Source organism: Hemiscyllium ocellatum, chromosome 18 (genome assembly GCF_020745735.1).
Source record: "Hemiscyllium ocellatum isolate sHemOce1 chromosome 18, sHemOce1.pat.X.cur, whole genome shotgun sequence".
Classification (NCBI taxonomy): domain Eukaryota; kingdom Metazoa; phylum Chordata; class Chondrichthyes; order Orectolobiformes; family Hemiscylliidae; genus Hemiscyllium; species Hemiscyllium ocellatum.
Genome location: NC_083418.1, coordinates 38,494,362 through 38,519,073, shown reverse-complemented (window position 1 = coordinate 38,519,073; position 24,712 = coordinate 38,494,362). Strand labels below are relative to the sequence as shown.

General features: G+C 39.2%; 1 protein-coding gene across 1 annotated transcript in view; it reads left to right on the top strand.

The window, feature by feature from the left end:
- The window catches only part of LOC132824294 (serine/threonine-protein kinase BRSK2-like), a 946,497-nt gene that overhangs the window by 835,202 nt on the left and 86,583 nt on the right, over positions 1-24,712 (top strand). Inside the window, 7 exon segments of the mRNA XM_060838637.1 lie at positions 5,223-5,254; positions 8,361-8,525; positions 10,360-10,457; positions 11,193-11,343; positions 12,036-12,101; positions 13,523-13,583; positions 14,019-14,628. Of these exon segments, the coding sequence (XP_060694620.1) occupies positions 5,223-5,254; positions 8,361-8,525; positions 10,360-10,457; positions 11,193-11,343; positions 12,036-12,101; positions 13,523-13,583; positions 14,019-14,628 (1,183 nt within the window).

Below are 24,712 nucleotides of genomic sequence, written 5' to 3'. Positions count from 1 at the left end.
TATTTTGCATTCATTATGATCTATTTTTGTATTGTTGATTGAGGGATAAATATTGGCCAGACTACTAGGGATAACTCCCTGACTCTTCTTTGCAGAACTGAAAAGTGATATTATATGTCCACGTGAGAGGATCTTGGTTAAACATCTCATTTGAAAGACAACATTTCTAACAGAGGAACACTCCCACAGTACAGCACCAGAGCATCAGCCTTTATTTTTGTACTCAACTTCTGGAATAGGACTTGTACCTCAGAAAAGAAAGAGTGACCAATTGAGGAAGTTGTTTTCCTTGTGGCCACAATGAATATTACTTAGCGGTCAGGAAGCAAGTTGAATGCCAATTAACCATAAAATATTAAGTAGAAAATCAATGGGCAAGAAATGATTGCAAAAAATAATGGAGCATTGTATTATTGAGCAATATGATAGACTGCACATCATTCATTACTCAACGCTATTAATATTCTGCATAAACAGAAGGGAAATTCTATATGCAAATTGTAAATTAGTTGGTTAACTTACTTTTAAGTTGACATTGAGACAATATTTTCTGCTTGTTTGCTTTAATCACCAGTCAATCAACACTTTCCTGTTTGTTAATAATAAACTAATGATTTCCACATTTTTTTGAAGACTTGGCATTCACAATGTCATTAAAATTATTGTAGTTGTGGTAATCCTACCTTCTATTCTAGTTACATATACTGCTATCATTAGTCTGGAAATTAAGTGGAGAACAAATAGCGCGTGGTGCTGGCAACTGTGAACAGGCCTATCACTCAGTATCACCTCATAATTGTGCTCTAATGAATTTAAATTTATTTTTAATGTGAAATATGTACCTGCAATCTCCCCAGTGTTTGCAAAAGCTCTAAAATTACAAAATTGAAGTAATTTTCTCATATAGTTCTGCTCTTGTCGTTTTGACTAATTGTTCCATGTTAATTTTGTTATTTCTGGTCTTCTAAAAGAGCTGTAATTTTGCATGTTTATTCCTACATCAATAAACCTTTGGCATTGATTCCTTCACTACTTCCTTCCTTGCAGCAGATTAAAACAGAACCTCTCCTGATTCTCAGTACTGATTAAGTTTAGAATTGTAGTTACCATTGTAATGAAACCCCTGCAAGGGATTTTGAGACTTAAAAACAGCTTTTAACAGAATATGTCATTTGCAAGATACTGAGGGCTTTTTTTTAAATTCAGCTAATTTGCATCTTGTTGGTTCCCAGTGGTGCTGCAACTGCCAAATGCTATTTTTCCTGAGGTAGCGGTTTACAGGGATCTGGGGTTGAGGGGAGGTACATGTATGTTTTTATATCTGACCTGGTAGCAATGTACTGAACAGCCAAGTTTTATTATTGCTGGTCTGTTAATCCAGAAACTGAGCTAATCTTCTGGGGACTTGAGTTCAAATCCCACCACTATAGATGGTGGAATTTGATTACAATTTTTAAAAAAAATCTAGAATTAAAAGTTTAATGGTGACCATGAATCCATTGTCAATGTCAGAAAAATCCAAACCCTCCCTTTAAGGAAGAGCACTGCAATCCTTACCTGAGCTGGCCTACATTTGACACAGAGCTTCTGCAATGTGGTTGACTCTTTATTGCCCTCTGAGATGGGAATAAATGTTGGCTTACGAAGCAATACCTTCATCCCATGAATGAATAAAAAGAAGTCAGTCAATTTATGTAATTTGATCCACGCCACAGTGCAACAGTGCATCTGTAATCCTGAAAATCCTGACTTCCTGTGTGGTTGATTGTGGGAAATTCATTAGCTGACGTGAGCCATTCATTTGATTAAGTCACTCAAATATTGATGAAAGTATTCAACCTTCACCATATATTTTTAGAAACGTGGAGGCACCAGTGTTGGACTAGAGTGGACAAATTCAGAAGGGACTTCACCCGAGGAAAGAGCAGTGGTCCAACAGCTTCCAATTTCACATAAACCTATTGGACTATAACCTGGTGTTGTGTGACTTATAAATTTCAATGGAACATTCTTTAAATAGTGGAGAGTGCTAGGGAACTGGTGAAACCACTCCATGCTTAGGTTGCTCCTCTGCTTACTGTACCAACATCCAAAATTGTGAGGAGATAGGATGGAATATCTTATTTGAACTATTTCATTATTCACTGATGAGATGGCTTGCAATAATTCCAAATTGGCTTCTGAAATAGAGTTGTTCTTCCCAATGTGACCCATTTTAATGACTCAGACTGTGGCAAAAATTTGGGGAGGTTTCAGTTACTAGGCTTGCAGTTGGAAGAGTGCAATGTTTCTCATCTGTACTTCATTTCACCCCAATCTCTCCCTCGTTCATTCATTATGTTCTTCACCCCCTTATCTTCCCTTCTTCAGTCCCATCTGTTGCTCCTCAGCTCCCTCTTGTTCATACCCCCACCCCAATGTTCTGCTCTCCACTCTCTCATCTCTCCTGCTTCAAACCCCCATCTCCACTTTCTTCAACCCAATATCTTCCTCTCCTTCACTGTCCCATCTTCGTTACTGGGGGAGCTAATGAAAGAAGAAGGGCTTATGCCTGAAACGTCGATTCTCCTGCTCCTCGGATGCTGCCTGGCCTGCTGTGTTTTTCCAGCACCACACTTTTCAACTCTGGTCTCCAGCATCTGCAGTCCTCACTTTCTCCAAGCTAATGAAAGGGCAGGGTTTCTTCAAAAAAAGTGAACTACGGATTCACAGGTTGTAAAACAACCGGGCCTCAGACTGCAGCGTCAGGCCACACTCAACAATGCAATAAAAAGCAAAGACTTAAAGAAGCCTCAGAATTCCCAAACCAAAATCTCACCTGACCCCAGTGGAGATCAGTTTGGGAAGCCCTGCTGTAGTGTCTGGTATGATGGTTTGTAAAGAATGGTTTTGCATTCCACCAAGTTAATAACAATGCTTTGTTTCTGATATGTTTGACTATAAACAAATATATAATTATTCCTTAAAGGAAAACACATTGGGTTAGGTTAACTGTGCAGTTGGTAATCTGGATGGAAAATGTGCTCAAAAGAAATTGCACAAGCTTTCCAAATTGAAACTATGATTCAATTCAAACCTTCACTTATTTGCATAAGCAAATATGTAGAATCTTTTGTGAACCAGCACAATTAAGTAATATTTCAGAATGTAATAACTTACTTATATTTCCACTCATTTAAAGAAACATATTGCTTGATACATTCAAGGATGGTTGCCTAGCTTTAATAATACAGCTGGACATGAATTTATTATAATTATGCACCAGTTACAGGTAATTTCAGTTTAAATAACTGAGATAAAACAGAGAACTGTGGAGGCTGGAGGTATAATAAAATAGAATCCCTACAGTGTAAAAGTAGGCCATTCAGCCCTTCGAGTTTCCACTGACCCTCCGAAGAGTGTCCCATCCAGACCCAGGTTCCTACCCAAACTCTGTAACCCCACATCTACCATGGTGAATCCACGCAACCTACACGTCCCTGGACACTACGGACAATTTAGCACGGCCAATCCATCTAAACTGCACATCCTTGCACTGTGGGAGGAAATTGGAGCAGCCAGGAGAAACCCAAGCATATGCAAGGAGAATGTGCATACTCCATGTAGACAGTTGCCCAAGGTTGGAATTGATCCTGGGTCCCTGGTTCTATTAGGCAGCAGTGTTAACCACTGAGCCACTCCACTGCCCTAATCTGAAGTAAACATTCTAAAGAAGTCATTAGACTCAAAACTTTAACTCTGTTTTCTCTCTAAAGATGCTGCCAGACCTTCTAAGTTTCTCCAGAAATTTCTGTTTTTATTTGTTTTAAATACAATAACAACATTGAAAAGGCATCTGGATGGGTATATGAATAGGAAGGGTTTAGAGGAATATGGGCTAAATGCTGGCGAATGGGACTACATTAATTTAGGATATCAGTCGGCATGGGCAAGTTAGTCTGAAGGGTCAGTTTTTCTGCTGTACATCCCTATGACTGTTTCTAAAAATCAAGAAACTTGTTACTTTTATCATCAATAATCTGTTTCTGAGTACCTACTAATCACTTTGTGCTTAAAACAAAATAAACTTCGATTCCATCTGTTGCTCCTTAGCTCCAGCACTTTTATCTTATTAAGACCAACACATGTTCTGCTCTTTACTCTCTCATCTTTCCCACTTCAAACCCTCACCTCCCCCTTCTTCAACCCACTATCGTCCTGTCATTTACTGCTCCGTCTCCCTTACTGAACAGCCTCTGTGAAGAAACACAAAGAATTGCAAATGCAGGAAAATCCCCATGCTAATTAATTCAATTGAGGGCATAGCCCATCGTGGTGAATGAGGCTGGCATGAGTGTACTGAACTTTAACTCCTTTTTCTCTCCAGCCCTGCTGAGTTTCTCACGCAATTTCTGTTTTTGTTTGTAGCATAAGCATGTAATGTTTTATCCTGGGGCAAAATAAAATACTGTGTAAACACAATTTTCACTGGACTCAATGATGTTGCTTGACTTTTTTGTATTTGAAAAGTTAAATATTGATTCTTAACTGGGGCAAATGCATGTTTGGTTGGCTGTTTGGAACTGTTTTCCTTTTGAAACTTGTTCAATAAAGTGAGATTCCATAAAAATGTTAATGATTACACTTTTATACTGTGCTGGAAATAAGCTAAAAATGCACACTGATCTTTCTGTATTTGGATCTTAACATCTTTGACATAACCAGTTCATGTAAGTGGCTTGATCCAGTGATATGTCCTGCTCAAAATAAGCCATTTTAATCAGTTAGTTTTGCTTTTTATTTATAGGAAGGATTTTTTTAAAAATTGTCTTAAGAGCTGTTTACATCAAAGCACTCAGTGCACAATTATGCAAATACATCCATTCCATTATTGAAAAGGTTGCCATTTTCTTATTTACAGTGAAATAAAGAAAAACATTTCAGCCATGGGACAAGTGTATGGTCTGTACTAAACAAAGAAACAATATAAAACAAGTCCAAAAGCAAAGAATATTGTCTATTAAATGAATTTATAATACGTATCCCGACATACACATCCTGCACATCAACCAAAAAGTTAATGAAACTGTAGAGGTCAGACTCTGTTATTGAAGAATAGTTTGACATAATAAAAAAATGCATTTGTTGTGATAGAATTTTTGTATTAACATATTTATAATAATGGGATTCTCTGTATCGTTTGTCATTAAGTAATATATTATTCAATTTATTTTCCTTAACAGCTAGACCAGATCCAGAAACATTCTTGGTATATGTAAGTACAACTATTAGTTTGGATCTATTTATTAGCATCTTTATTTGCTCCTATCTTTATTTTCCTCTTCTGGCAAATTCAACCTGCTTGAGTTTTGAATCTCTCACACATCATGTGTGACATTGCTAGCTTATTTAAGGCTAATGAAATAAAATAACTTGGCAGAATTTGAACTTAAACATTACTTTCCATTTTTTTGATTTTCATTTATTCTTGAACATTTTTGATGCAAATAAGCAAAGTTGAGAAAGCACAGCTTTCCTCATGGCTGAATAAACTAGTATCAAAGCCCAATGTAATAAATTAGTATCAAAGTCCAATGTAGAACTGAGTTATTACAGATGAGAAGGATTCCAATATGTATTCCCAGTTTGTACTTAAATTGATGAATCTCAGTAAAGGTTGCCTTAAGTTCTATAATTGGCTTCAGTGCCTAGAAAACTCAGTTATGCACTTGGATTAATGCATATAACTATGTTGTTGGGATTTAGATGTTTCAGGCATGAAAGACAGGAGAGAGCAGGAAGTTGGGGGAGTTGCATTAGAACAGGGAGAATATCACAGCTGGCTGAAGAAAAATGTTTTATATATGGAGCAAGAGGGTGGTTAGGGAAAGGGTAGGTCCACTCAAGGACAAAGGAAGGAATTTATAAGTGGAGCCACAGAAAATGGGCAAGTCCTTAATGAATGAGTCCTTTGCATCAGTATTCACAAAGGAGAAGGACATGATTAATGGTGAGTCTACACAAGGGTATGTTGATATTCTAGGGCATGCCTACATAAAAAATGAGGTGGTGTTGGATGTTTTGTAAAGCAATAAGGTAGACAAGTCCCCTGAACCTGATACAGTCTATTCCAGAATACTAAAGGAGGAAAGCGAGGAAATTGCCGGGACCTTAAATGAAATCTTTGTATCCTATTTAGTCACAGGAAACATTCCAGAGGAGCAGAGAGTAGCCAGTGTTGTTTCTTTCATAGAATTCCTACAGCATGGCAGCAGGTCATTGGTCCATCGAGTCCACACTGCCCCCTATCACTTAGGCTTGTGCAGAATGAAGGACCGGTTCGATGCTGGTGCCTATATCCAACTATGAGTCAAATTCCTTCAGTAGAGGAAAAACAAACAAAAATATTTTTCTCAAAATGTAATACCTTTTGTGGTTTACTACTCCATGAGCTGGCTGATTTTTCCGTAGTCTCTTTTTCGAATGTCGTTAAGTGTTATTTCACTCATCATTCATTTTTTTTTCTTCTCAGATAAATAGTCTGTTTATTCGTTAAGAAGGTATTTAAGCAGCCAACCTGCTTGTCCTCTTATCAATGCCTGTCCCTTTCTAACTGCCATTAAGGCATTTCTGAAAGTGGTTCAGGATGATATAAGCTGATTCCTCTATTTTTCTCTCATTCCTGCTATTCTAAGTGTTATAGACCAGATCAAACCCCCTTAGAAATATATCAAGGAGAAGGCCTAGACTCTAAGTTTTATTTAAAAGCAAGTGTAAGGTGCTGTGTTCCCGATGTAATTCAATTGGTTACATTACTTGGCTTTAAGCAAAAGACACTTTATTCTTATACCTAGTTAAAATACAAACGAAAGAAAGAAGAATTGATATACCTTTAACTTTATTGGAAAACTTAACAGAATAATTGATTATTTAATTAATAAACAGCCACTATTCCAATATAGTAACATTTCCATAAACACACCCTTGGAAAAGGTAAATTCAGTAAAATAGATTGTCTCACATGCAATGTTTCTCCATTCCAGGAGAAAGGAACACCAAGAGAAAATTCTGGCAAAGAGAGAGAGCTTAGGCTTTTTGCTGTAGCTAGGGGAGGTGTATATCTGATTCCACAACCAACTTCAAAACTTCAACTATGACTGAAAGCTAAACTAAAACACTGCTTTTGTGGCATTCATTTATGCCGCTTCTTTGTTATAACTTTAAAAACAAACCCAGGGCCTCACGTGCTTTTTTGGCTTGGAAGAGACAGCTTTGTTGCAAAACCCACTTTTCAAAAAATCAAACCACAACAAAAGACACCTCTTAAAGCCATAGTATTGTCACATTAGCTACCAGAGGAGTCCCTACACTTGGGCACTCAGTGCTGAAAATGTGCATTCTATTTGGGACAGTTACTAATACTATACATTTTAGCAATTCAATCATGAGTATGAATGAACCAGATTGTAAACTGTAAAACAAACAAACAACTGCAGATATGGTGTTTTGAAATGAGCAAGAACAGAAATTGTTGGAAAAATTCAGCAAGTCTGGCAGTATCTATGAAGAGAAAACAGAGTTGACGTTTTGAGTTAACGTTAACTCTGTTGTCTCTTCATAGATGCTGCCTGACCTGATTTTCTCCAGCAATTCTTGTTTTCATGAGTAACATATCCTATTAGTATCCTATATATTATCAGTAAGACATTCGTATCTGCCTTTTTGATGAGTACTTGCTGCCTTAGCACCATCCTAAATGTAGAGGCTAATTATTCATCTTTGCCATTCCCCTCACTCTGCATGTGAGATAAATGGCTCACTGCACTCAGTTTGTTCCTTTATTGTGAAATTTCAAGTTAAAATTTAACTTTGAGCATCTCTCTATCAAATCAAACAAATATGTTATTTTATATAAATTGAAGTCTCTCAGTCACTTCCAGTCAGGCAAGGGTTTTTTTGTGAAGAATCAATCGGGTGCCTCTGAGTCTGAACATTTTTGTTCATCTCTGGATTTAATTCAGCTGCAGGCGGAAAGCTGCTCATTGCCTGCTGATTATAATGAATTGTAATATAATCATTGAAAATGGCTTCAGCAGTTAAGTGTGCATTTCACAACATGATAATTCGATTATGGTTGTGTCTCATTCAGAGGTCACACTGGTGCTGTTTTGCTGGAATTAGGCTGCATTGTTGGATAGAACAAAAGGGAGTCTTATCTGGCCAGTAAACCTTAATTCCAAGCAGCAATCATCACCAAGCAGTGAGCACATTGTTTTACATCAAACAAATCAATGTTAAGAAAACATCTAAGTGATGAAAATGCTTCAACTAATGCAGTTTATTTTATGGAGCTGGAATTTTGGGATTTTATGTTCTTACAGTGGGGGCAAGAATGAGCCCGAACCAGAGCAGCCTGTTCCAAGAAAGGTGCAGATACGCTCGCTTCCGTCACTAGAGGATATAGATCCAGATGTCCTGGACAGCATGCACTCATTAGGTTGCTTTCGAGATAAGAACAAGCTTATGCAAGATTTGGTATCAGAAGAGTAAGTTTTATTCCCTTTTGATAATGATGATCATGTGTTGTGTTAGTTTTCTATTTGTAACAATAACAATTGTTTGTCATTAATTGAGATATTCTTCCAATTGTTACAGCTGCACTTGTTTATTCCCCCCAAAACTGCACCAGATAGAGCCTTGTACTGGTAGCTGTTGAATGGAATAAAAAGGTTTAAATGTGCATCTTGTCTCTTGTTATACTCTGAAGGGAATGAAAGTTAAAAAAGAACCCTAAGTTTGGTCTAAGCTGTATATTGCAAAACAGCTCATGAGCTCCAATTCATAACCCTAACTAGGCAGCAGAGCTAAATTAACATGGTATTTATAAGGGAATGCGGAGAATAAATATTTTAAAAATAATTTCAGTCTAACAAATGAACAAAAATCTGTTTGGTTGAGATGTGTTTATGGTACAGAATTCCATAGGCTCAATACATAATGCTTGAAGTAAAGATATGTCAGTTTGAAGACTGAAGTTTCAATTCCTGTCTTGATGTTCTTCTTTTCACCACTCTATTCATTTCCACTTATACCATGGAACATATTCCATCATAAACCTAGAGCTATTCCTTGAAACAAGGATGGATTTGGGTTATAGATTCTGTGATTTGCAAAATGAGAACAAACTGGATTTGTTTAAGCATCGGGTTTACCCTAGCATCAGAAGGTTTAGGTTATAAAATTAAACTCTGTAGAGCTTTTTTAAAAAAGAAACGTTTTGCACTGAATTCAAGGTTATTTTTAACTTTCATCCCCTTTACCACATAGTTTTACCAGACCACAGAGCTACTCTATCATTAGGGAGAGATGAATGGTGGTTCACCATGTCTCAGGTGAGGACAGAGGTTTTCCACATTGCTTAGCAAATGTGAGAGTTATCGCTGTACAGGAACAGCTTACCTGGAAGTAGAAGCCTTCATAACTTCAGGGATGGTGGGGGGGAGCGACGGGGATGCGGGATTGGTGGGGGTTACTGCTGACTCAATGTCTGTTTGGTAATGACATGTTAACATTATTGTCAGCTCGCTAGGAGAACTGTCCACATTGCAAATATTGGGTTGATGTCCCTTGCAGTAGTGGAAGAAGCCTGTGGTTAAAAACTATTACAGTAAGTGGGAAAGAAAAACACATGCCACATACCTGAACTCCTAGGCAACTGGTCCTGCAGTAACAAGCTGCAAAGTCTGGCTGGTGAAACTCAGCCTCCTTCTGCATTGTTCAAACCTATTCAAGTAGCTAGGCTTCTAGATTTTTAGGGTTGGGTAAAGCCTTTGGGAAGCAGTTCTGCAGTTGATAGGAAAGGGAGCAGGAAAATCGACACTTCGGGCAAAAGCCCTTCATCAGGAATAGATCAATTATCTCTCCACCCTGCAGGCACTCTGCCTCTATTCCTGCTGAAGAGCTTTTGCCTAAAATGTCGATTTTCCTGCTCCTCGGATGCTGCCTGAACTGCTGTGCTTTTCCAGCACCACTCTAATCCAGAATCTGCTTTCCAGCATCTGCGGTCATTGTTTTTACCTAATTGATAGGAAAGGGACAGCAATTCTTTACAATTTTAACTGCACACCTATCCCATTCCTGATGGGCAGTTTGCATTAAAACTGGAATTCTGATTCAATGGCATAATATATATCTACATTAATTTCTAGTGCCTTAAGGCAGCATGATTATAATGTACAAATGATTATAATGTATAAATAGACAAATTAGAGCCAGAAGAGATGTATGATAAAATTGGTAGAATTATATGCTCATAAATTGTATTATGTGCATCAAATGACTAATGACCACTAATTTGACTTTTTTTCTTCTGATTTGCAGGGAAAATCAAGAAAAGATGATCTATTTTCTTCTTCTCGATCGGAAAGAGCGGTATCCAAGCCATGAAGATGAAGATTTGCCTCCTCAAAATGATACAGGTGAGTGCAAAGGGTATTCTGTGAGTTTTAGAAATATAATTAGAATGGTTGTATTTAAATTCATGATTGGTTTCTTTACACACACCATGTAATGATCCCAGTTTTTGTTGTTGGTGAATAATTTGCACTCTTAATGACCATCTCATAGTCTCCCTAAAATCTGTGTGTGTGTGAGAGAGAGAAAGAATGGGGTCATTGAACTAAGGGTAAGATTAGGCTTGGGTGATGTCCTCGTAGCTGAAAAGCTTCATAGCATTCACTCATGCATAAGCTCATGCATATTTTGTTAGGCTCCAGGGACTTCTAATGTCAAGAGTTGATGTTTTCAACAAAGGGCAAAGATTAAAAATTCCCTATACAAGGTTGTGTTTAATTCTCACGGGCAACTATAATCAGTCCATTGGTGAATTCCTACTAATATTTTCCAAAAATCAGATAATCAAAAATATCTTTCTGTTGAAATTTGTTTGAATTTCTGCCCTTTATCTGTTTATGCCAGAACTTGTTGGCAAGTCTACCATGCAATAATGGACGTCGCTAATCACCTTTCTGTCATTGTTACAGCAAAGTCTAGCTCAATGATACAAGAAAATACATCAGTACTAAATATTCATCACTTAAAACAATTTTGATCTTCTGATTGTTTTAGAAAGGAAGCCTTACATTGCAAGGAATAATACTAATTGTGACATTTTGTTTTAATATGCAATTTTTAATGGTCATGGATCTTGCAAGATCCACCTAGAAAAAGAGTAGACTCACCAATGTTAAATCGACATGGCAAGCGGCGACCTGAAAGGAAATCGATGGAGGTACTGAGCGTTACTGACGGAGGCTCCCCAGTTCCAGCTCGACGGGCCATTGAAATGGCACAGCATGGCCAGAGGTACAGCATTGTATTGTGGTATCACATTGTGAAATACTATTTCACCATCCAATAGAGGGAATGGATTGAAGCTTTCTTTGTGTTTATGGCATTAAAGATGCGGTGATTATTCTGCTGGCTTCAGCAAGAATGAAGAGCTTCTGTGATGAATTACAGAGCACAAACCTAGAGCATCCCTTGCATCCAAAGTCTTATATATCAAGACACTGTATGTGAGTGGGTGACAACTCAAATGCTAATTGCACAACACAGGGCATTTTGGGCTTGAGCATGCCTGAATATGATCAGACTGAACGTTACATGGCAAAGAATCAGGGATGTCAAGGGAAGATGTGTGGTTTTGAATCACAATAGCATTGGATGTTCATGCTGCACTTTCAAATCCTACTTTTTTTTTATTTGCCAAATATACATATTTTAATCTGTCTGCAATCATAATCTTAACTCAGTGTTAACTTTGTTTTGTATTTGAGATAGTGGGCACCTCTACCAACAATTAAACATGTTTCATTATTCTGAATGGGCTGAGGAGATTTAATGATATGTTCAAGATAATTGTTTCTGTGGCTCTCAGTTTTAAAAAAGCTTTCTTTTTTGAACTATATATATATCAAGTTTTAAAATAGCCCCTGTTTAAATTCTTTACCAATGTAATTATGTTTTTTTGTTTTGTTTTACTGTCCCTACTGTAGTAAAAGTATGTTCAGTAAAAGCTTGGATATCACAGATGCCAATCCCAGAATCAACAAAGAAGAAAGGTAGTAAAAGTGTTTCACATGATTTCTCCCTCACTGTGGGTAGCTGCATTAGATGCCCTTAAGTGCACATGGTTGTTGGAATAGCTAAGATATCTCCTCTTCCTCCTCTTTTCCCCACTCCCTAGAGGTTTCTGTCCCATATCTGAATGGCAAGACTTGCATCTGTTGCACAAGTCCGTGGCATTGTTTAACCTCTGGCTTGGGTGGCTTTCACTTCCCCCACCTTTTAACATCCCCAAATTAGCTTATTTCATTTGTTGAAAGCCTGAGCATTTCGAGTGCACATTATTGGGAAATGATTCCCGATTGTTTTGATGCTCTGTTCTATGCTGTTTTCCTTCCCTAAAGTCTATGCATGGCATTCTGATGATTTATTTAAAGGTGTTCCCTTGGATAATATGACAGGTGCTAAATGCTTGGTATATCTGCATGTGTAACTTTCCTAATGGTCCTTTTTCCACCTTGCGGGATGGTGCTGGTTGTAATTAATCTTTATTTTACACTGATTAAATTATTCAGAGGCAGTATTGAGCAAATTCGTATGTCAATTTTACAATGGAATGAAGATTTTTTTGTATTTGTTGTCTATACTAGGAAATGCTTTTTTCAGTGTACGAAAATAGAATTGTTGCTTGATAACTTGTGTAACTGAGATGTGAAACTGTGTATATTTAAATCTTTTTCTTGTTAAATGTGCTGGAACTTTTAAGTTCTGTCACATTATACCACATGCCACTTGTCTAAAATGTTTGTAGCATCTGGATCACAATGGTTCAAGAGTAATGTGTAGCAAAAATAATTTAAGCTAATGTGGCAAGTTCTCCAGATGGCTCAGTTGGTAAGTGCAATGCTTGGTAAACCTAAACAACATGAACACCAATGTCCAGCACTCAAATACCAGAGTATGCTCAGTTATTGACCTAAGGTCAGACATTGGGAGGGAACCTTGGTATGGCTAGTTTGAGAGGGAAAATCCAGCTAGGGTCTTCCCTGCTGACTACTGTCTAGTGACTCTGCTGGAAAAGTCTGTGTATGGACATCAGGTGAAAACCTGATGGGGTTCAGTTTTGATACACCTATCTCCTATCCCTCATCCACCCACACACAATTAAGCCATTAAGTAGGCTCCCAACATTGATTATCTTGGCAAGGGTTAGGCTCTCAACTGTCTATGGGATCTCTAATCGACCAAATAGAACAATTCAGGAGAGAAAAGAGCAACTTGGATGAATTCTAACTTGTTAAATGCCCGCCTTCTGTTTCTCAAAAAAAAAACAAAATAATAGTGATGAATGGGAGCTGAAAGAAATGTAGGATGAAGTGTATCTTGTTTGAGAGAGTGACAAATTCTGAACATTGTTTCGTCAGAAGACAATTTTTTAAAATACTGAGCTGATTCTGGTTTACTTTCTTCTGTGTAGATCCAGGTCAATAAGTGGAGCATCTTCTGGCCTTTCCACTAGCCCCCTCAGCAGTCCAAGGGTAAGTGATGTTGATCAAATTCCCCTGCCATATTATGCTTCCAAGTGCATTTCATGAATTAATGCTTTTTGCTTCTTGGTTTTTGCTCTAAAAGTCACAACTGTAAGAATTGGTTGAACCCCTTAACTATGAGTTATAATTGTTGCCACTTTGGCTATGTGTTTGCCTTTTAGTTCATCAAACATATTAATTACAATGTGCTGCTTCTCTTTCTATTCATTTGCTGGCATAAAACTTATGATTTTTGAATGCCTATGTATTTGACAGTATCTTATGCGCACTTTTTTTTGTTATGATATGTTGCTTACCGCCTAACAGCACGTATTTTTGTTTTCTGCACTCCCATATTCCTGATTGGTGTCTGTGCTCCATGCTTTGTCTTGTCTATTTTATTTCTCCTTTGACTCTCCTTGCATGATGTTATCTGTTGCATAGCCTATCAGAAAGCTTTTTGCTCCCCCCCAGAGTCCTGATCTTAACCCCTTTCCCAAAGTACACGCTTCTGTAGTTCCTCACGGTAATAGAAATATAACAAAACCCATTAATGTGCTTCAACCAAAAATAGGATTTCAACCCAATCCAAAGACACAAACTCTTCCTGCTAAAAGTAAGCTCGCAGATAAACCTTTGCAAACCGTAAAATCTAACCCACTTCCTGTTGTAACATCAGAAGCACCAGCTCCTCAGAAAGCTTCGGTTCTAAATGTTCAGAGTCAGCAATGTGCAGCTACATCTCCTACCCAATTGTTTGTTCCTTCAGTCCAGATTACCCCCCTTTCTCTTGTCAGATTGATCCCTGGTACTGATCCAAGCACCAAATCTATCCCCATAATACAGGTGACCCCTCACCCTTCCCCTCGCGGAAGTCCCCTCCCCACCCCAAAGGGTACACCAGTTCACACTCCCAAGGAGAGTCCAGCGAGTACTCCGAATCCAACACCACCATCCAGCCCCAGTATTGGAGGGATGCCTTGGAGAACGCGGCTGAATTCGATCAAAAACAGTTTCCTTGGATCACCTCGGTTTCATCGCAGGAAATTACAAGGCAAGTTCTTTACAACTTTTGACTTTTATGTACGTTTAATGAAATGTTCTGATCATGTCCTTTATTATGGTAGAAGCAACTGTCCCACTGAGAGATGGTTTGCTTTTTGAATCAGGGCTAGGGATAAGAAATAAAGCATCTTTTACATTTCAGTTTCAATTACCTTAAGGACTTTTTGATGTTAAATAACTAAAACTGGTTATTGGAGAATATGGTTGTATTCTTTTCTTCATTAGCCCCCACCCTAGCTCCTAAACTGACTACATTACAAACACATGTTTAATCTTTCAGTTGTCACCATACATTTCTTTTTTTGAGCATCACTCATGCATACCCTCATACTTACTCAGGTGGGAAGCTAGAGAAGTGATTGCTGGGCCTCTTGCTGAGATATTTGTATCATCGATAGTCACAGGTGAGGTGCCGGAAGACTGGAGGTTGGCAAACATGGTGCCACTGTTTAAGAAGGGCGGTAAAGACAAGCCAGGGAAGTATAGACCAGTGAGCCTGACCTCGGTGGTGAGCAAGTTGTTGGAGGGAATCCTGAGGGACAAGATGTACATGTATTTGGAAAGGAAAAGACTGATTAGGGATAGTCACATGGCTTTGTGCATGGGAAATCATGTCTCACAAGCTTGATTGAGTATTTTGAGGAAGTAACAAAGAAAATTGATGAGGGCAGAGCAGTAAGTGTGATATATATGGACTTCAGTAAGGCGTTCAACAAGGTTCCCCGTGGGAGACTGATTAGCAAGGTTAGATCTCATGGAATACAGAGAGAACTAGCCATTTGGATACAGAACTGGCTCAAAGGTAGAGACAGAGGGTGGTGGTGGGGGTTGTTTTTCAGACTGGAGGCCTGTGACCAGTGGAGTACCAGAAGGATCGGTGCTGGGTCCTCTACTTTTTGTCATTTACATAAATGATTTGGATGCGAGCATAAGACGTACAGTTAGTAAGTTTGCAGATGACACCAAAATTGGAGGTGTAATGGACAGCGAAGAGGGTTACCTCAGATTACAACAGGATCTGGACTAGATGGACCAATGGGCTGAGAAGTGGCAGATGAAGTTTAATTCAGATAAATGCAAGGTGCTGCATTTTGGGAAAGCAAATCTTAGCAGGACTTATACACTTAATGGTAAGGTCCTAGGGAGTGTTGCTGAGCAAAGAGACCTTGGAGTACAGGTTCATAGCTCCTTGAAAGTGGAGTCGCAGGTAGATAGGATAGTGAAGAAGACGTTTGGTATGCTTTCCTTTATTGGTCAGAGTATTGAGTACAGGAGTTGGGAGGTCATGTTAAGGCTATACAAGAGATTGGTTAGGCCACTGTTGGAATATTGCATGCAATTCTGGTCTCCTTCCTATTGGAAAGATGTTGTGAAACTTGAAAAGGTTCAGAAAAGATTTACAAGGATGTTGCCAGGATTGGAGGATTTGAGCTACAGGAAGAGGCTGAACAGGCTGGGTCTGTTTTCCCTTGAGTGTCGGAGGCTGAGGGGTGACCTTACAGATGTTTACAAAATTATGAGGGGCATGGATAGGATAAATAGGCAAAGTCTTTTCCCTGGGATCAAGGAGTCCAGAACTAGAGGGCATAGGTTTAGGGTGAGAGGGGAAAGATATAAAAGAGGCGTAAGGGGCAACTTTTTCACGCATAGGGTGGTACATGTATGAAGTGAGCTGCCAGAGGATGTGGTGGAGGCTGCTACAATTGCAACATTTAAAAGGCGTTTGGATGGGTATATGAATAGGAAGGGTTTGGAGGGATATGGGCCAGGTGCTAGGAGGTGGTACTAGATTCGGTTGGGATATCTGGTCAGCATGGACAGCTTGGACTGAAGGGTCTGTTTCCATGCTGTACATCTCTATGATTGGGAGGCTGTGTGTGGATTCAGAGGAGATAGGGGAAGCACTAAATAAATATTTTTTGACAGTGTTCACGATAGAAAATGAAAATGTTGGCAAGGAAGATATAGAAATACTTGCATCTAGACTAGAAGCGATTGAGGTTCACAAGGTAGAGGTATTAGAAATACTGCAGAGTGTGAAAATAGACAAGTCCCCTGGGCTGGATGGGATCCATCCTAGGATCCTCTGGGAAGCAAAGGAAGAGATTGCCGAGCCTTTGGCATTGATTTTCAAATCATCATTGTCTACAGGAATAGTGCCTGAGGACTGGAGGATAGCAAATGTGGTTCCTTTGTTCAAAAAGAGTAGTAGAGACAACCCTGGTAATTACAGACCAGTGAGTCTCACTTCAGTTGTTGGTAAACTGTTGGAAAAGGCTATAAGAGATAGAATTTATAATCATCTAGAAAAGAATAATCTGATCAGAGACAGTCAGCAAGGTTTTGTGAAGGGTAGGTTGTGACTAACGAATCTTATTGAGTTTTTTGACAAAGTGACCAAACAGGTAGATGAGAGTAAACTGGTTGATGTGGTGTATATGGATTTCAGCAAGGCGTTTGATAAGGTTCACCACAGTAGGCTTTTATATAAAATGCAGAGGAATGGGATTGTGGGAGACATAGCAGTTTGAATCAGTAAGTGACTTGCTGAAAGAAAACAGAGGGTTGTAGTTGATGGAACATGTTCACCTTGGTGTCCAGTTACTAGCGGCATACCGCAAGGGTTGGTGTTGGGTCCACTACTGTTCGTCATTTTTATAAATGACCTGGATGAGGGCTTAGAAGGTTGGGTTAGTAAATTTGCGGACAACACTTAGGTCGGTGGAGTTGTGGATAGTGACAAAGGATGTAGTAGGTTGCAGAGAGACATAGATAGGATGCAGAGCTGGGCTGAGAGGTAGCAAATGGAGTTTAATATGGACAAGTGTGAGGTGATACACTTTGGCTAGAGTAATCGGAATGCAAAGTACTGGGCTAATGGTAGGACTCTTGGGAGTGCAGATGAACAAAGAGATCTCGGTGTCCACGTACACAGATCCCTGAAAGTTGCCACCCAGATTGACAGGGTTGTTAAGAAGGCATACAGTATTGTGGCCTTTAGTAATAGAGGGATTGAGTTCCGGAGTCAGGAGGTTATGCTGCAGCTGTACAAAGCTCTGGTACGGCCACACTTGGAGTATTGTGTACAGTTCTGGTCACCGCATTATAAGAAGCGTGTGGAAGCTTTAGAAAGAGTGCAGAGGAGATTTACTAGGACGTTGCCTGGTATGGAAGGAATGTCTTATGAGGAAAGGCTGAGGGCCTTGAGACTGTTCTTGTTAGAGAGAAAAAGGTTGAGAGGTGACTTAATAGAGACATACAAGATAATCAGAGGGTTAGATAGGGTGGACAGGGAGAGCATTTTTCCAAGTATGGGGACAGCAAACACGAGGGGACACAACTTTAAAGTGAGGGGAGATAGGTATAAGACAGATGTTGGAGGTAGTTTCTTTACTCAGAGTAGTAAGGGTATGGAATGTTTTGCCTGCAATGGTAGTAGATTCACCAAGTTTAAGTGCATTTAAGTCGTCATTGGACAGGCATATGGACGTACATGGAATAGTGTAGATGGGATGGGCTTCAGAACAGGGTGGCGCAACATCGAGGGCCGAAGGGCCTGTACTGTTCTATGTTCTATATGACTCTATATCAGAAGATAGACAAACTTGTGGGATAGCTAAACAGAGCATTGCAGACACAGAGAGGCATGGCACTGTTGAAAAGTGCTAGTGTAAGACAAAAGCATTTTTACTTCATACCATGAGCAACTTTGATCTGAATTAGAGTTAATGAGGAATTTTAAGAAATAATCAGCAGTTGACAAATTTTGACCTTAGTTTCACACCCAGCTTCTGAAATGCAGTTGTTATCATTGATCTAAATCAAAGGTCAAATACCAGGGTCTGGCTTTTCCTGGCCTTCAGAAACTCCAGCCTGTATCACTTGTCAGTTCACACAGGGGTTCTCAGTATAGTGGAATGCATGAAGAGAATGCGTGTGGTGGTGGCCACTTAGAAGGACCAGAGTCATGAGTGTGGTGCTGGAAAAGCACAGCAGGTCAGGCAGCATCCGAGGAGCAGGAGAATCAACGTTTTGAGCATAAGCCCGTTGATTCTCCTGCTGCTCAGATGTTGCCTGACCTGCTGTGCTTTTCCAACTCTGCACCCTCAACTCTGATCTCCAGCATCCACAGTCCTCACTTTCTCCCACTTAGAAGGACCACCTTGGTTCTCCAATACAGCTGCGTATTTTCAAAAACACCTGCTAAACCTCACCCCTCCCCTCATTTCCTCTCAACCACTGCCCATGCCAGAATTACATTCAGTTGCTTTTTCATTAATTTTCTCTCCTGAAAAAGTCAGAAGTGGGGATGTTTGGTGATGATTGCACAACATTTAACATTCATGACTCATGAAGTAGTCCTTGCCCAAATGCATCAAGACCTGGATAGTGTCCGGTGACAAGTAGCAAGTAATATTCACACCATGTAAATGCCAGACTGTGATGAAAGCCAACAGGAGCAAATCTAACCATTTACGTGACATTGAGTGAATTCACCATCACTGAATCCTCCACTATCAAAATCTGGTTGTTTATCATTGACCAGATACTGAATTGGACTCGTCATATAAGTACTGCAGCTGTAAGTGCAGGCCAGAGGCTAGGAATCTTGTAGTAAGTAGCTCCTATCCTGACATTCCAAAGAAAGCCTGTGCACCATATACAAGGCACAAGTCAGGAGAGTGATAGAATGCTCCCCATTTGCCTGGATAACTGCACGACCAAAAACACTCCAAGAAGCTTGACATCACCATCCAAGATAAATAAGCCTTCTTAATTGGCAATAGATCCACAAGCTTCATTCCCTCCATCACTGATGCTCAGTAACAGCAGTGTGTACTATCTACATTATGCACTACAGAATTTCACCAAGGTTTCTGAGACTGTTCCGTTCAATCCAGAACCACCACCATCTAGAAGAACAAAGATAGCAGACAGATGGGAACAACGTCACTTGTAAGACCCCCTCAAAAATAACTACCATCCTTACTTAGTGATATAAAAGGTACAGCAAGATATTTCTATGTCAAAATCCTGGAACTACTTCCCTAAAGGCATTAGTGGGTGTATGTACACCAAATGGACTACAAAGCTAAAGAATACAGCTCACTACCAGCTTCTCAAGGGCAAGTATGGATGTGTAATAAAAGCTGGTACAGCCTGTGATGCCCATATACAGTGGAGAATTTAAAAAAAACACATTGACAGCCTATGCTGTTATTATATATCTTTAAATCTTAATCCTTCATGGATGAAAAGACTACTTGTTGAGTTGAAACTATTGTGTTTTTGAAACCCAACCAAGCATTCATAAATGCTATAGCTGTCTTAACAAAGATTTCAAGCTGAAATGTCTAAAACTGACAGAATAGAATGATGTTCCACTTTCAGTTCAAAATGTTGTGTCTGTCTCATTTCAAAAATAAGTTTTGTTCTTAATAGTCAGAGCTGTCTGCCAATTTAAATCCCAGCACAAAATGTAACAGAGGCTGACAGGACACATGACAGGTTTTTGTGCACTTTTTTTTATGCCTGATGGCATTTTTGGCAATTGGGAAGTATTGCAATACATGACAACAATTACATAATTCTGGTCAATGTAGGAGAATTTGCAAGATAAATTCCCATGATGCATCATTGCTGTCTAAGCAACTGTATTACAATATAGCATCTAATAATGTGTTTAAGGTGTGAAAACATCTTACAATTATCTGTCAGAATGTTTCTGACTTCTCAGCTGTGTTCTCTCAGTGGTCACAAAACTCTTAACTATTGTGTATATTCCAGAAAGAAATCTATAATTTTCCAGCAATTAAAGATATCAAGGGATTTTGAGATAGAGTAGGAGATCAACTAAGGTCTAATTAAATGGTTGAGTAAGCTCAAGGAGCCAAACAGCTGACTCATGTTCCTATTTGCTGTAGTTTTTTTTGGGTGGGGGGTAGGAGATGGAGATGTTACAAAACTCATCAGCACACAAAATTGCATATGGGAAAAAGTACAATTTTCCTATGAACCTCATGGTGGGGACTCAACCTCGAAGACTGTAGAGCTGTTTTGCAGCCAAAGCCTTCCTAATGCCAGGAGAGGCCACACAAAAATTATGTGTGGCCAGGAAAGCACACGCAAATTCACAAAAAAAACAAACTGCTTAGCATTCACAATTCGATTTGCAACTCCGTTGAGTGATACATATTCGTCCAGGGTATGTGATTTTAATAATACACTCTATGCAAAATCACAGTCTTTCCCATTGGACTTGAGAGTGGAGACCTGCCATGAAGATGTGGAGATGAAAAAGGAATGGAATTTTTACCTTCTGTGGGTCAGAAGGATCAGAGATGCACTTATCAATCATTCCTCATAGGAAGTTTAGTCATCTAGCACCCAGCAGGTGCTTTCTACCCACCTTCTGACTATTCCTTTCCTTGTATGAAATGAGCTATCAGCTAGCTCGTAAGTTAAAGTAGCCTTGATCGGATTTCTGAATGAGCTGATGAGTTTTCTCACCTTCCCACCCATTGATCTCCCTCCTGCACCTTCCCCCAGTTCCACAGTTCAATTTGGTCCCTGGGTTAGTTGAAACTGGCTGTAAACATATGGCAGCCAGGTCATTTGACTATATAGCAGTAGGCCTTACCAAGGGCAGAGACTCTGGGATGGAAGTGTCACCTACAAAGAGAGCCAAACAAAGGCTAGCAGTGTCCCTGGAAGGTGGTGGCTGCTGCCAGTACTACGCAAAAGGCAAAAGTGAGGACTGCAGATGCAGGAAATCAGAGTCTAGATTAGAGTGGTGCTGGAAAAGCGCAGCAGGTCAGGCAGCATCCGAGGAGCAGGAAAATCGACGTTTTGGGCAAAAGCCCTTCTTCAAGAATTCCTGGTGAAGGGCTTTTGTCGGAAACAACAATTTTCCTGTTCCTGCCTGACCTGTTGTGCTTTTCCAGCATCACTCTAATCTAGTACTACACCTACTCAAGACATTGGACTGTCACTTGATCCCAGGTGAGTGATGGCAGGTGAGAGTCACAAGGGTAGGTAATTGGCAGCGAGGGCAGAAGCCAGTGGTTCACAGCAAAGTTTACCCTCTACCCTATTTCTCCCAACCCCTTTCCAATACCTTGTCCCTCGATCAGACACTGTGACTTTGAACAGGGGATCCCTTCTTTGAGCCCACAAGCAAACATGCCAGGATTAATTGCAGCAATAGATGGATATGGCCCTTAAGTGGTAATTGACTCAAAGCATCAGTTGATGATGGGTCAAGAAGTCTATCCATGGGCCTCCCCATCATTAATTAGAGTGGAGACAGGAAAGCAGCGTGTCCCCATGCTCTACCCTCCTGTTTAGTTAAACGACCCCACTGCCAACCTTGCCACATGAGAAGGCATTTAATACTTCCCTTTGATTTTGTTTCAATGCCTCTGTGTGATAGTTTACTCTGTTCCAACCTATATTTGTAATGGTTCGACTTATTATTCATCCTTAATTTTATTAATGTGTAATCACCCTCCCTCGAACAGTGGTGCAAAATCAGAGTTTTGTTAAATTCACCTATTCTTCTTTGAGAACTACCAGAGCAAGGTTTGTAACTTGGGTCTCCAATGATCTGTTCTGTCCAAACGTCACTACAACTTCAGTCTACATTAGAGAGTATTTATTTCGGCTTACATAACTACAGTCACACTCCCTCAACTCCCACACTGCGGTATTTTTGCTTTGTTAGAGTGAATTCCAAATTAGGTGACTCATTTTTTCTTAACTGTGATATAGCCAGAATTTTTTTTATTGCTTTCTAAGCAAAATATATTAGCATCAGCAATGATTACAGGAAGAACAGGTTTCTCATTATGGCGCAAAAATATCATTGTATTCTCAAAAGCTAAAAGCCCATTACTTATGATGGAACTTTGCAATAATATAAATCCGGCTGTTCTCTCCAGTTGAGCATTTGGATGTATCCTATTAAAAAGTCCCTATTGCAATATATCCTAAATTACTTTTATTTAGTAACAATGGGGCTCCCGTAAGGCCTGAAGAAAATATTAAGGTTATGGTTATCCTTTGTCTAATGCTTACCCTCCCACTGTAACCACAGTGAAATTAAATGATCAAAGATTCATCATCCGCACAACTTAATTACTAAATATATTAGCAGTTTGCACCCAATGAGTTTTTGGAAGTAGAGTCCTTGAATATTTTTAAGGCAGAAGTAGGCGGATTATTGATAAACCAGGGAGTGAAATATTATTGAGGCAATGTCGAGCAATTAAATAAACCGTGATCTTATTGAATGTTGGAGACTCAAGGAACTAGTGCCCTATTGCTGCTCTTAATGCACATGTTTGTATCTATGTGAAAAATTCAGAAAGCAAACATATGTTTTAATTTACCAGTTAGTAAAATTCCCTTTAATAGAAATACAAGTGTGTTTTGGACCAAATACTCTGCTGCACATTCTAAGTGATAAATCTTAAGTTGCTTAATGCTGTGATGGATTATTAGTATTGTGCATGCATTAGACAAAAAAAATTGAAAACCTACTTGATTGTCTGATACTTTATTGTTCATCAGCTGGCAATATTAGGTTCATTTCTTGCAAAGCATGAATCCAAAGAATGTCAGATGGAGATAGAAGATTGTTTTTTTTTCATTATTTAAATGTTCGTTTTTCTGAGTTATGCTAGTTCCCTGGGATAACTCCAGTGGGCAAGAATTTTAAAGTCTCCATCATTCCAGAATGATGTCAAGAGTACAAAGTTGAATTATGTATTTCCTTTACAACACTGGATGTGAGAAATACCATTCTGACTCTGCATTGCTGCAACATGTTTGAAATATAATTTCTCTGGTGAAACAATGCATATTCAAGCTCCTTATGTCCATGTCAATGCAAGTCCTGCTTTTAAACCCACTCTCCACTAACCTTTCAAAGAAAATATTTAGGTTATGGTTGTCCTTTTTATAATGCTTACTCTCCCACTGTAACCACAGTGGAATTAAATGACCAAAGACTCATTATCCCCATTCAGGCAACAATCATGAGCTGGGTGAAGTCCTATCTCTCCAACCCTGAGGCTCCCAGCCCCATTCCTGATGAAGGGCTCTGGCCCGAAACGTTGATTTTCCTGCTCCTCAGATGCTGCCTGACCTGCTGTGCTTTTCTAGCAACACACTCTCAACTCTGATCTCCAGAATCTGCTGACCTCACTGTCTCCTGGGTGAAGTCCTGCCGTAACAAAGTTCCATCAGTGCAAGATCTAGGAGAGAAGTCTTTCTTTTAAGTTCTGTGTCGTTTAGTCCATTACTGCGTGTACCCGTTTTATAGTAATAAGTTTCCCATTGACTTATACTAATTGCTTACCATACAAATTGCAAGTTAAGCATTCATTCTTACATTTGGTAAGGATGAAACAATTAGAACTTGCTTAGTACCAGAAAACCAGACTCTCAGATTGATCATCTGACTTTAATCTAAGATATTGAATCCCGACAACTGGGGAAATTTTAGTTTGAGAAGAAATAGACCCTAGGAGAAGGAGTCATTGCTGCAAAAATCAGAATCTTACTCTGTCCATCATTCCTGAATGAGCCAAAATATATTAGAGAAATGGCCCTTTTTTGGGAAGAAGAGTAATTGTCCTGTCCTTGTCACCCCCTTTTGCCTAACAGCTCAAATCCCATTGCTTTCTCTTTTTGGCCTACCATGGTCTGTATTGATGCCATGTTGAGTCCAGTCAGATCAAGCATTTGCTTGATTTAGTGATGTAGACTTTATCAGGTTTAACTTCGACAGCATAATCAAATATAGTGTCACCTATCACCTGAAGTCCAAATTGATACAGAAAATACAGATTATTCAAATCTATTTAGGGTCATAAAACATAATCATTTCCCAGGCAGATATAAAAAGTGAGAAAATTACAAAATGTCTGAAACAAGCTAACATCAATTATTCAACTTACATTTCTCTATTTTTTAAAATATCACAAAAACACTCACTGGCAAGTGGCAGAGCTTCTAACTTAGTATATTGCTTGTTGAATTTGATTATTTTAATGCTTTTGAGTAAAGTT